At 39.8% G+C, this 13471-nt stretch overlaps 1 protein-coding gene across 12 annotated transcripts in view; it reads left to right on the top strand.

Moving 5' to 3' along the window:
* pja2 (praja ring finger ubiquitin ligase 2) overlaps positions 1 to 13471 on the top strand; it is a 57603-nt gene that overhangs the window by 14580 nt on the left and 29552 nt on the right. For 11 of the 12 annotated variants that reach the window (XR_011889508.1, XM_072281373.1, XM_072281370.1 and 8 more), the window contains one exon: positions 7949 to 8140. The exons of the other annotated variant lie outside the window; for it this stretch is intronic. Coding sequence is in view for 10 of the 11 variants with exons in the window: in XM_072281373.1 (XP_072137474.1) it covers positions 7951 to 8140 (190 nt within the window). In the remaining variant the exon portion in view is untranslated. The remainder of the gene's footprint in view (positions 1 to 7948; positions 8141 to 13471) is intronic. 12 annotated transcript variants of the gene reach the window in all.

The raw sequence follows: 13471 nt of genomic DNA, 5'->3' as shown, positions 1-13471 counted from the left end.
CAATGGGATTACCTCTCACTCTCAAGAGTACAAGCCCAAGTTGTTTAATCTATCCTTGGACAATAAACTTCCCATCTCGGGTATCTGACTGGTGAATCTCTTTTATACCCCCTGATTTGCAAATATACCCCTCTTAGGAAGGGAGTCATGTTTAGTCCTCATTTTGCAGTTGTTCTCTCACCAGGTGCTAAATATCTTCGACTCAAATCTCTTGCTATAATGGCCAGCATGCTAATTGTGTTCTTAACTGCAGTCTGTAACTTGATGTTAACTTGGACTGCGTGCATGGGTAGCTCCCTTTGAGCATCAACAGATTTCACTCCTCCAAATATTGCATTTATCAGTAGTTGTGGACTAGAATGATTTCGAGGTGATAAGATGTTTGAATGAGCTTGACTTCGTCCACAGTATCAACAGTCACACACAGCACATACAGCACATCTGGTTATGATAACAGGAAAACAGTCTCAAAAGAATAGCCTACGTCCCGAAGTGCTGTGGCATGCAGATTGATGATGCATGGGGTTGTTGACCTGGAGCCATGTTTCTGCAAGAGCAAGCACGCAACAGTCCTCATCACACGCTAGTGCTGCCGCAGATGAATGCAATCCAGCTTGTCTTCTACCAAGCAAACACCGGAGGGCAGCACTCAATCCAGCACAGTAGGGGTTGCCAACCCGTCGATCGTGATCGACCGGTTGATCTTTGAGACTTTCCCAGTAGATCCCGAAAAAAATGAAAAATAAATACACAAATACTGTTGTAATGTGAGCATTATAAAATAAGTAATACTAATTAGGATAATGCTAATATAGCAGTATTTTCGCTATTGAAAACTATTTGTAAAGAGAGATTGTTTCCGGGTTGTGGGGTTTTAGTTCCGTTCTTTCTGCCCTGTGCGCATGTGTGTATAGCTCCCCCGCCATTTTTTCTGCATAGCTTGTGCTGCATCAAAGTGACCAATTAGGTTAGATAATAGTACAGACTGTCGCAAATATTAATATACGGCACTTGCTGGTGATATCCTGCAAGGTAGCTGGCTAGCATGGCGGAGGCTCCACGAAAGAAAGCGAAAACGTACAACCTCCATCCAGAATGGGAAGAAGAATTTCTATTTACCCTGGTGAAAGACAAGTGTGTATGTATGTTGTGCCACCAAACACAAGCACTGACTAAAAGGGGGAATCTGGAGCAGCACCACAACACCAACCAGCAGAAATTTAAAGACACCTATCCCCCAAAGAGCACAATTCGTGCCAGGAAGGTTGAGGAGCTGAAATCGGGGTTGAAGGCCCAGCAATCATTTTTCTCAAAACATGCTGCTCAAAATAAGGCTGCTATTGAAGCATCATTTCGTGCAAGTCACCTTTTGGCTAAACACAAGAAGCCTTTTACAGATGGCGATTTATTCAAGGAAGCAATGGCCGTCACCGCAGAGACTGTTTTTAATGCTTTAAAAACAAAAACGACATCACAACCGCAATACATAATATACCGCTTGGCCCTGCAACAGTGACAAGGAGGGTAGAGTCACTGTCAGAGGATGTGGATCAACAAGTGTTAAAGGACTTGCCACTCTGTGAATATTTTTCACTACAGTTCGATGAATCCCTGGATGTAATGCAAACAGCTCAGCTTGTTGTATTTGTCAGAATGGCTTTCCAGGATTTTACAACAAAGGAGGACTTCCTCACTCTTTTGCAATTAAAGGAGAGAACGAGCGGTGAGGATATTTACAATGAGTTTAAAAAATATATCTGTGAAAATGACATCCCCATTCATAAACTGGTGGCAATTACTACTGATGGGGCCCCAGCAATGCGCGGCGTGTGCATTGGTTTTATAGCACTGTGCCGTAATGACCCTGATTTTCCCAGCTTCCTGGATTATCACTGTGTGATTCATCAGCAGGCCTTGGCTGGGGAGGTCGTGGACTTTTCTCATGTAATGGCACTGGTGGTCAAACTGATAAACTTGATTCGAGCAAAAGTGCTTCAGCACCGCTTATTCAGGGCGTTATTGGATGAGCTCGATGCCGCTTACGGAGATGTAATTCTTCATGCTGATGTTTGGTGGTTGAGTTGCAGCAAAGTGCTGCAATGATTTCTTGACTTGCTGCCTGAGAGAAAGACTTTTCTGTCAACAAGAAACGAGGAGCACGAGCTCTCAGATGATGCGTGGCTACTGGATTTAGGGTTTCTGACAGACGTAACGGCTAAATTAAATGCACTTAACAACGAGCTCATGGGAAAAGACCAACACCTAACCCACATGATAAGCGCAGTAAATGCGTTTTAAGGCCAAGCTCGGTGTTTGGATTTCAAATTTAAAGAATGGGAGGCTGACACATTTTCCCAACTTGGAAAAAATGTTACAGGCCATCAAGGAAAAAAGTACTTTTTGCTCTGAGCAGTACTGTGCTCACCTAGACAAACTGGCAATAGAGTTCGATCGGCATTTTGGGGAGTTAAACGTCATGAAAGATATTGCTGCATTTATTTCAAACCCATTTCTGCCGATCGATAAAGAACAGATAGCAGCCAAATTTCAGCAAGTATTTGGTGTGCCAAATGATACTGAAATGGAAATAATTGATTTGCAAAATGACATCAAGCTTAAAGCAAGATCAAGGGTTGGTGGCTTCTAGGGGCTTGTCAGCAGGGAGAGGTTTCCTCATCTCACCACATGTGCACTGAAAGTCATTGCCTACTTCGGGTCAACTTATCTGAGTGAAATTGCATTTTCACAGATGAAAATTATTAAATCTAAGTACAGGAGCTGTCTTACTGACAGACACCTCACAGACGGTCTCAGACTGGCTGTCTGTAGTTATGAGCCAAATTTCAAGGAACTTGCAGAAAGTATTCAGCCCCAGTCATCACACTGAGTGCAACAGTCAATTTTTATTCATTTATTTGTCGTGTTGAAATAAAACTAAATAATGAAACGTAGAATTAAAGGTGTGAAGTATTGTAATATTCTTAAAGAAAGACAGCTATGGCCTGTTTGATATGCTAGTTACAGTGTTTTCTTGTTTGAACTAATTTGAAAGTTTGACAAAAGTATTTTGTGTAATTCAAATACAATTAGCCCAAATAAAAGGCCTCAAATTGGAAGTACAATCTGAGCTGTGTTTTCTCTAATGACTTAGTAAGTGGATCTTGCCTTTCACTAAGGTTGAGGTAGGGGATCTTGGGCTTAAAAAGGTTGGTGACCACTACAGCACAGACTTGAGTGCTCTCTTACACCGCCTCCGGCATCATCTTCTCTGGGCATCTGCAACAGGCAATCCTGTTGCACAAGGGTCTGGTCTGCACAACTGATGCTATGCAGCTCTCCTACTGTGGGTTTCACCAGTGAACTGGACTTTATATTACTGATGTCCAGCGGGGTCTTGTGATCACAAGAAAAGTGTCCAAGACAATCATTAGCACCATCCGTTTTACCGTGCACTGCCTCCACGCACCACCCCTGACGCCTTCCTCCTTGGGCAGCCGTAGCAGGCAGTGCAGAACAAGTCCAGCTCCACCACTATCAACCTACAGCTCTTGATGTTCTCAGTATCCAGCAGTGTCTTGCACTTGCACAAAAGATGTTGGACTCCATTTCGCTGATTAAAGCAATGAGGAAGACAAACATCGAGACAAATGGAGAAGTTTGGAGATAGTTTGGGTGTTCCAGTGCTCTGCAGTCTCCAAGAGGATTCAGGGAGACAGAGGCAGAGTGCATGGACCTTGGGGTGGACAGACACACGCCACTGATTAAAGGGAAATGGGAGATTGCAGCACTGAGGTGAATGTGGATAGTGAGCACCATCTGGCTGTCCTTTACCCTACCAGAGAGGGGAGAGCCTGCCGCTGTGCCCGGAGAATGTTACCCAGGTTTACTGTGTTTTGGATATGGGTTTGGACGATAAACATTTTTTTCAGTCTTTTAGTTTTTATGTTCTGTGTTTTTCGCCTGATCTTTCTCGGTTTTTTTTGTGTACTGGAAGGGGACTTGGGGGTCGATGTGCTTATTCCATTTTGTTTGTTCTTTTATGTGAGAGGAGGGATTTGGGGGTTGATGTACCTGTTCGTTTTGTTCATTTTTTTTTGTGTGGGAGGAGGATTTCTCGGTTGGTATGCCTGTTCCATTTTTGTTCGTTTTTTTGAGTGGAGGGGGCATTTGGGGGTTTGATGATCGTGCTGCCTTTCTTTTCTTTCTTGGTTTCATGGCTACCTGGAGAAGAAGAATTTCAGAGCTGTGTACTTTGATAATAAATGAACCATTGAACCTTTGAGATGCAAAGGATGAATAATTAAACCTTTGTTTGGTATTGGAGAAGCCTCTGTGGCTGAACGTGCTGCCATCTTATCTTTGCTAGTTCTAGGCAGATGTTCATTATTAATTAGTTTTGGATGTCACATTATTTTCCGAGGTGCAAGGAAAGAGTCAAACTACAGTGTGAGTGTGCACGAAGTGAGCTGACAATCTGCAGATTATAACAGCCAGGCTATAAATGCAGATAAGGGGTTAATGTTTTTTTAAATTAAATACTTTACCAATATACATGTCACTGATAGGGCTGGCATTAATAGCCCATCCTCATTTGCTTTTGAAATGTTGAGCTATAAGCCACCACTGCAGAAGTTCTCTTGACAGTGCATCCACAATGCTGTTGGGTTAGAAAATTTGAGATTGTATCTCCATAAAAGTGAAGGTACAGTAATACATTTCCAAGAAGTAATAGTGTTTAACTTGCAGGAGAAATAGCCAGAAACTTGGTGCCTTTGTCATCCCTGATTGCAGCAGTCACAGGTTAAGGAGGTACCGTCATAGTAGGCTGGTGTGTAACTAGCGAATTTTGTGATGGGAGACATTCTGGCCATGATCGTGGATGGGTTGCTAGTCAGTTGGACTGCTTTAACTGGAATGGGTGAGTGTTGTTGGAGATGCACTCATCCAAGACTTTTGGTGTCAGCAAGTGAATCACAGCACAGGAAAGCGAAACTCCAATTTGCATATCAACTACAATATTTATGTGCTGCCCAATTTTAGGATTAGGATTATGAAGACACGTAGTCCTCTTTTATTGTCATTTAGTAATGCATGCATTAAGAAATGATAAATTATGTCCTCCGGTGTGATATCACAAAACACAGGACAGACCAAGACTGAAAAAACTGACAAAACCGCATAATTATAACATATAGTTACAACAGTGCAACAATACCGTAACTTGATGAAGAAGTCCATGAGCACAGTAAAGTTCAAAGTTTCTCAAGTGTCCCACATCTCACACAGACAGGACAAGGAAGAAAAACTCTCCCTGCCATGTCGACCACAATCCGGCTCTGAGTCATCCGAAAACTTTGAGCTCTGATCAGCTCTCTGACACCGAGTACTGAGCGCCACCTCTGTCTGAACGATTTGACCTTCTTCTCGGTCGCCAAAAGCAGGCAAGGCCGGAGATTTTGAGGCCTACCCGCTGAAAGATTCCCGACCACCCAGTAACGACAGCAGCGAACAGGCGTTTCAGAAATTTCTCCAGATGTTCCTCTGTGCTTTCACGTCCATTCTCCAACAAATCAGAATTGTCCACGGCCCCTATTTAACAGATACAATATCATTTTTCACCGGAGGGCTGCGCACATGCAGACGTGCCGCCATCTTCTCCTCCCGGTACATTAGTGATGATCTCCAGGATGTTATAGCCATGGTCATCCCATTGAATACTTGGGCCAGATGGTTGTGCACTTGTAATAACAATACCCATTTATCACCCAATGCCTGGAGTTTTTCATGGGTAATTTTGCATTCAGATGTGGTCAGTTTCGTTAGGAGTTGCAAATAGAATTGTAATTAATCAGTGAACATCTCCCCTTCTGATGTAATGATCATTGAAGCTGTTGAATGTGGTTTGGCCAAGGAAGCTATGCTGATGAACTCCTGCAGGGATGGAATGTTTGACCTCCTGTGGCCGGCCACAGCTATACTTTAGTTTTGCCAGAGCCCCTCAATACCACAGAGAGTTAAATGCTGACTTAGTGTCAAGGGAGGTCACTCCCAACTCAATTCACCATTTGTAAAAGCAGAAAGTGCTGTGACTGAACTCATTTTCCAAGACCATTGCAATGAACAATTTCAATAGTTTTTTTTTGTTACTCTTTTTTTGATTACAAAATGAATTGATATTATCAGTGGATGCAGAAATATGTGAAAATTAGTTCCACTCTGCATTAACAACATGTTTGACAACCTAGTAGTTGTAATTTTTGAAATGTGCAAATAGGTTTTCCTCCCTAGATTTGTCTGTATTTCTCTTGAAAACTAATTGCATACTTCTACCATTCCCTCTCTGGATGAGAGCAATATCAACATGGTGCTACTTTTCTGAATCAGTTAGGCTGCCTCAGCTGGTCTAGTATGTCCAGCTCTCCACTCTTTCATGCATGGTTCTACTTGTCAATAAGAAACAAAATGTGGTTCACCCAGATAAGGATGAATTAAGTGAAACACGAGCATGTTACGTAGTTTGATCAGGTATTTCAAAAAGGTGGTGGAGGTTAGGTATTCGCATTTAGCATTCACTAGCTAATGAAGTATCTTAAAACTACATAAGCCATGATCATACTTGTGAACTTTGTAATCTAATGCTTCAGTAAAATTACTTGGTTATTGTTTGGTCATCATTTTCCTGCAGTAAAAAAAGCTGTTAGTTTAACAAATTTTAATACTATTTATGATTGAGTTACACCGTAAAGAAATGTGATGCTGACTGATGCTAGTCTGTGCTAATCCCTTTTCCCTGGAACTAGCCCATACCCCTCTGACTTTCCTATCCAAGTACCTGTCCAAATGCTTTTCAAACATTATAATTGTATCTGCCTCTACCACTTTTGGTGGCTTAATCCAGATGGCCACCATTCACTGTGCGGGAAAAACTACCCCTTCAGATTTCCTTTGAGCTTCCGCCCTCTCACCTTAAACCTGTGCCCTCTGGTTCTACACTCACTTGCCTGAGAAAGAAGACTGCCCTTTTGTACTATCTTTGCCTCTCATAATTTTCTATATGTCTATGAAATCACCTTTTAGTCTTAATATTCAGTGAGACTAGACCCAACCTATGTAATCCCTAAGAAGTACAACTTCTTATATAAACAGCTTCATCCATTTGATCTGCTATCATCTCCAAATTGTGTTGTGTAATTCCAGGACTTTATATTTATTTAAGTTTCACTGTTGTTTCCCCTTCATAATGTTAAACTCTAGATTCAGAAACAACGCCTTTTTTGCAAATGTCACCAGTGTTAATTAATATAGGCTTATTAGTTTGAATAATGAGGAAGTTGTTTGAATCTATGAACAAGTTGGAATGATTTTAAGCACTGAGTACTTGTGAACTTTGGAGTTATGAACCTGTAAATTCATGGCAGATTAATCAGATCACTTCTGTGTTTGAGGAGGCCATCAAAATAACATTGGATAATGCCTAAACACAAACAAGAAAAGAAGTCTTTGGTGTAGACTTTCAGGTGTGCAGCTAGCCTGCAGTCCATGTGGAAAGTGGAGAATTATAACCAGAACTCTGTATTTCAGATTTAAAATAGCTCAAAGATATCAAACTGTGTAACTTATTTTCTAAACAGAAATCACTGTTTTGATTGAGACTGTAAAATAAAGCTCTCAGACATGTGATGCAGTTAAAATAAAAATATGGTAAATTTGCTGTTTAAAAATAATTGTTTTGGTCTTTTGTTAATTACTTTAAACCTACATGTAAAAAATAGCACTTCCTTTCTTTGTTCTGCTCCAACTTCAACTTCATTTCTGTAATTTAAGATATGCTGAGAACTTGTATCTAATTATTAATTTTCAGTGTAGACAATGGAAAGATACTGAAATTTTTTTTAAAAATTTGTGTCAGCAGTATTAGCTAATTTTTTTTGTTTGTTTTTGTTTGTAGTGATGGGTCAAGAATCTGGGAAGGCAGCATGGCCCAGACCAGCAGGAGGTTATCAGACTCTTACTGGAAGAAGATATGGGAGAAGGCATGCTTATGTTAGCTTTCGGCCCTCCATTGGCAAGCCATGGAAACATAATGAGCACCAGTGGGAAAGAATGGAGCCAAACACTGTTATGAAAGATGATGGTTTATGTGTGTTGCATTTTAAATATAATATGTGCTGTCTCAGAAGAATTAAGTAGATTTGGGCTTTCAAAAATAGGAGAAAATAATAGATGCTGAAATAGTTAGAGCCATCAGATTTAAACCACAATTCTGTCAACCACATCTTGTAATGATACATTAATACAATTTCTGAAAGCCTTTGGTATATGTATTCATTGAGTCTAATAACTTGTCTTATTTGGTTTTACCTTTACCAGATCAAATCTGTGACTATTAGAATCAGCCTTTCAATTTTCACCAGTACTGTTACAGATATTAATTTTGACATGTTTTTAAAGAAATCTTTTATTCAGATGTGATAGAGAAGTTGTCAAAGTAAATTCTCTGCTAGGTTCAGTGTTTGATTCATATCCTAGGTTCATTCTTTCATGAGATTGAAAGGGAAATATTTTTGGCCTTCTACCCCATAGAAAATAGTTGAAACTAATATTGAATTAAACTAACAATGCACTGAATATTTTTTGTTCCCTTTCTCATTCTCATTTCTCTCTTACTGGGAATAGAATTTTAGAAGTAATTGCTGACCTGCGGTAACAATGGCATCTATACCTTTGCGGTTAGAGCTATAAAAAATATAAACACTGTTTTAGCTTAATTCGTTTTCTAGTAAGATATTTTGGAGGATTTCTAATGTAATGTCAGTGAAGTTTCTAAGAACTTATTGAACTCTCTTAAAAAGGCCTTTGCCTTACTTCTCCAGGGCAATATCGACACCATCATGAACATAAATGCATTATAAGTGATGAAAATTGTACAGTATGTCATTGGCACATATTATCCTATCATATCCTTGGTTAGGTTTTCAGCAACATGAAGGAGATTGCTACCCAGTCAAATGTTCTTTCAGCCCTTTGAGAATTATAGTATTCTCTTCAACTGCTTCAGAACTATCTTGATTTTGATCTTTTTCAGAGGAGAAATCAATTAATGCAACTTGGGGTTGATTTGTGTAGTAAAAGAAAATTACATTTGGGATGTAAGACAGAAGCTCTTTATGTTGGTTTTCACTGGGCAAATTTGAATAAAATTTCCATGATATGTCTAAGACAGGGTAGATGGAATAGGATTTGAACAATGCCGATGATAAGAAATGGCTTGTCAAGTTTAAGACAACATAAGAAAATAGATGCAAGATTGGTCCACTCAGCCCCTCAAGTCTCCCTGCCATTCACAAAATGCTGGAGGAACTCAGCAGACCAGGCAGCATCTATGGAAGAGAGTACACTGGACATTTTGGGCTGAAACTGAAGCATTGACTATACTCTTTTTACATAGATCATGCCTGGCCTGCTGAGTTCCTCCAGCATTTTGTGTGTGTGTTGCTCCGATTTCCAGCACCTGCAGATTTTCTCTAGTTTGTCCCTGACATTCAGTATTCTTATGGCTAATGTGTAACACATCTTCTTTGTGCCAATTTCCCATAGCCTTCAATTCCCTGATGTTGCAAAAAATCTATCTGTATTTTCTTTAGGTACCCCAAATGATCTAGCCTTCACAATTCTGTGCTTGAGAATTTGAAGGATTGACCATTCTCTATGAGAAGAAATTCCATGCATATCAGTTTTGCATAAGTGCCCCCTAATCTTTTTGCTATGTCTGCATGTTTGAGTTGTTCTCAAATTGAAAACATCTCTATTATGTCTCCTAAGGATCTTTTACGCCTGAATAATGTCACCCACATACTTTTAAGTGTCAAGGAAGATAGATCTAAATTCTTGAGCTACTCACGACAAGGAAGCACTCTCATCCCAGGACTTGACCCTAGTGCTTTTACTTGAATTCCGCCAATTACTAGATCTCAAATTCTCTTGGTTGAATTAACAAGAGATTGGTGATCATGGGAATCAAAAGAGGGAACGTGAAGTGAGAATTGATGGCCAGTGTTATGATGAATAATCGCAGCAACTTTTTAAAGTTCAATCTTCACATTTAAACTTGGAAGTAAACATAGAAATATAGAAAACCTATAGCACAATACAAGCCCTTCGGCCCACAAAGCTGTGCCGAACATCTCCTTAGAACTACCTAGGCTTACCCATAGCCCTCTGTTTTTCTGAGCTCCGTGTACCTGTCCAGGAGTCTCTTAAAAGACCCTGTCGCTTCTGCCTCCGCCACCGCCAGCAGCCCATTCCATGCACTCACCACTCTCTGCATCAAAAAAAAACTTACCCCTGACATCTCCTCTGTACCTACTTCCATGCACCTTAAAACTGTGCCCTCTCATGCTAGCCTTTTCAGCCCTGGGAAAAAGCCTCTGACTATTCAGTAGTTTTATGTGGCTGCATTGTGTCGCAGCCACCTCGACAGCAATCTCCTGAAATTAATGAACTCGAATGAGGTATGTTATACTTGCGTATGTCATACATTTTATTTTGTGACAGCAGTACAGTACAATACTCAAAAGTTACCACAAATAACAACATACATTTTAAAATACTTTTCTAAAAAATAAATGGAGCAGAAAGAGCATAATAGTGTGGTACTATTTGTGGGTTCATGGACCTTTCAGAAATCTGATGGTAGAGGGGAGGAAGCTATTTCTAAAATACTGAATGTACATCTTCAGGCTCCTGTGTCACTTAATAGATGGTAGGGATGAGAAGTGGATATGTCCTGGATGGTATCCTTCATTATGGATACTGCATTCTTCAGGCATCATGATGGTGGGGAGGCTAATATCCATGACAGAACTGGCTGAGTTCACGACCTGCAGCCTTTTATGATCCTGCGCGTTAGTGCCTCCATACTACACTGTAATGCAACCTGTCAGAATACTCACCACCGTACATCTGTAGAAATTTGCTTAAGTCTTTGGTGGGATTTGGTGTATCAAACTCCAAATGGAATATAGCCTCTGGCATCCCTTGTTCATAGACTGGGGGCTTCTCTCTCTCTCTGATGCTAAGGCTGTGAGACTGCCCCTGGCTGCTGTGCTTTGTGTCTGCGAACTTTACAGTGATTTGGCCCGCTAATATGATGAACTGATACCGAGGCTTTGGGCCTGCTCCAGTAATTTGGACCAAGGACTCAGTTTGGTTCAGAATGCTTTTGTTGTTGCTGCTCACAGCTATTTGCTTGATTTGTTTTGTGTTTTTTTCTCTTTCTCTGTGGGCACTGGGGGTTGGTCATAGTTTATAAAGTTGGGTTCTTTCAGGCACCTGGCTTTGTAATTGCCCGAAAGCAAACAAATCTCAAGGTTGTATAATTTATACATTCTTTGATAATAAATACGCTTTGAATAATGCTGGGCCCAGGACAGATCTTTAGAGATATTGACACCTAAGATGAGCTGCTCGTCTTTTCCACTGCTGATCTCCTGCTGTGTGTTCTCCTGATTTCCCTGTCCTGAACTCAGATCACATTAGCATTAAGTATTTGCAAGCTATTCTTACTGTTTTGCAAAATGCTGTGAAGATATACAGCATTGTCATTTGAGTTTTAAAATTTTAATAGTTTAATTAAGATGTAGTTACTAATTAACACTTTCTCCAGTCCTTAAACAGTTATTCAAGTGCCTTGTCATCATCTCAGATTTATTTCAGATTTCTCAACCTTTTAAAATAAATGTTTAGTATTAAAAGGCAATCTTGTGTATGTTGTAATCTTCATTTTGATTTTTAAAATGTTCGTAGGGTATCAGGGGCTTTACAATCTGGCTTGCTGCCTGCTCTGCCTACTTGATGATGTCATTATTACTAAATTCTCAGGATTTCCTGTAGGTGACTCCTGCCTTCACAAAAGGTGAAATCATTACCTTGAGTTCTGCAGTGACTGCTATCATCTCACCATTTCCAGCAAAATTCAAGTTTTGTCTTTGAGGCAGTGAAGAGAGCAAACAGTCATTAAAAATTCTAGTTTGATAATCTGTACATTGCAAAATTTTCATGGTGCTCTTGAAGATTGATTTGTACATTGGTACTGAATTGTTTAGTATTTGAAAACTTGTAGAAAAGTCATTTGCAGTTTAATTAAAGCCCGATACACAACTTTATGGGTTATGTTTTAAAAACTCTTATTGCCTGATTTTTGAGAGTACATTGTTGTGGATGATAAATATGAATTTAGTGGACACTGAGAAATCAGTTTAGATGCTGAATTGTAATTTGGCTCATACTTAAGACTTGTCCTGGATACTACATAGTAAATGCAAGTTGATGCTTAAGATAAAATTTTAAATTTATTACTTTGTATACATAAATGACATTTTTTATTTTTCATTTTTGCTCATAGTTTTAGCAGCAGTTTCTGGTTCCTCAGACTAAGTGACGCTTAACTATTGAGCCGCACATCCTCATCTGTGTGGTTTACTGACTGGGGGTGGGGGGAAGGAATGCTGTTCCTTTATCTTTCCCGTTTACCTGTCATCCAGAGCCTTTCAGCTGTTAAGTCGAGTCCAACTCTTCATGACCTCATGGACGTAGGGTCTATAGGGTTTTCATGGCAATATATGGATGTAGATTGCCAGGCCTTCTGTGCAGAAACTGCTGCTGCCCAGGTTGGGACCCAGTTGGGTTTGAACTCAGCACCATCTGCCTTGAAGTCTAGTGCTGATGCCACGACTCCACCAGTTGGCCCAGAGCCGTAGTGTTATTTAAAGATTTGAGTTCATTTTGTATATTCATGTCAATGCTGCTGATTTATTGACCATCTTTGGAAAGATTGAGGAATGAGGAATTTGTCCAAATAAAGAAACTTGTCTCATGCTCCTATCATCACATAATAACACAAAGTCTAAATCTTCCAGATATTTACAACAGTATTTAACAATGTGTAAACAAGGATTTTGTAAGACAAGTTTAAAGTGATATGCTGTTAATTTTCCATCTTGCCCAATGAAGTTTGAGATGGCAGAGGTTTAAAATTCATATTATGTTGGACATCACCAAAATAATAGCCTAATGAGGAATATAATTAATGGGAATGATAAGGATTGTTCTGGACTTGCATCGAGCTGGTCAAAGTTGACAAGATGTCAGGCTTATTTATCTCAAGCTAAGCTTTTTCTATTAAAATTCTATACAGTTCCTCAATGAAATACAGTTCTTGCAAAATTATACCATGAAGTAACAAGTCTGTGCAATACAATTGACTTTATATTCGCTTTCTAAGTTTAAGCCTATGAGTTTAAAAGGAACATGAAAAAGAAGGCCTGAATGATTCTAATGCCACACCATTAGATCTTGCGGTAATTTGGATGGCAGATTAACCAAGTTTTATCATTTAATAAACAACACACATCAAAGTTGCTGGTGAATGCAGCAGGCCAGGCAGCATCTCTAGGAAGAGGTACAGTCGACG

The sequence above is a fragment of the Mobula birostris genome, chromosome 17, assembly GCF_030028105.1.
Source record: "Mobula birostris isolate sMobBir1 chromosome 17, sMobBir1.hap1, whole genome shotgun sequence".
In the NCBI taxonomy this organism is placed as follows: Eukaryota; Metazoa; Chordata; class Chondrichthyes; order Myliobatiformes; family Myliobatidae; genus Mobula; species Mobula birostris.
Note: the sequence above shows the minus strand (reverse complement) of the source record. Positions and strands in the feature narration are given on the sequence as shown.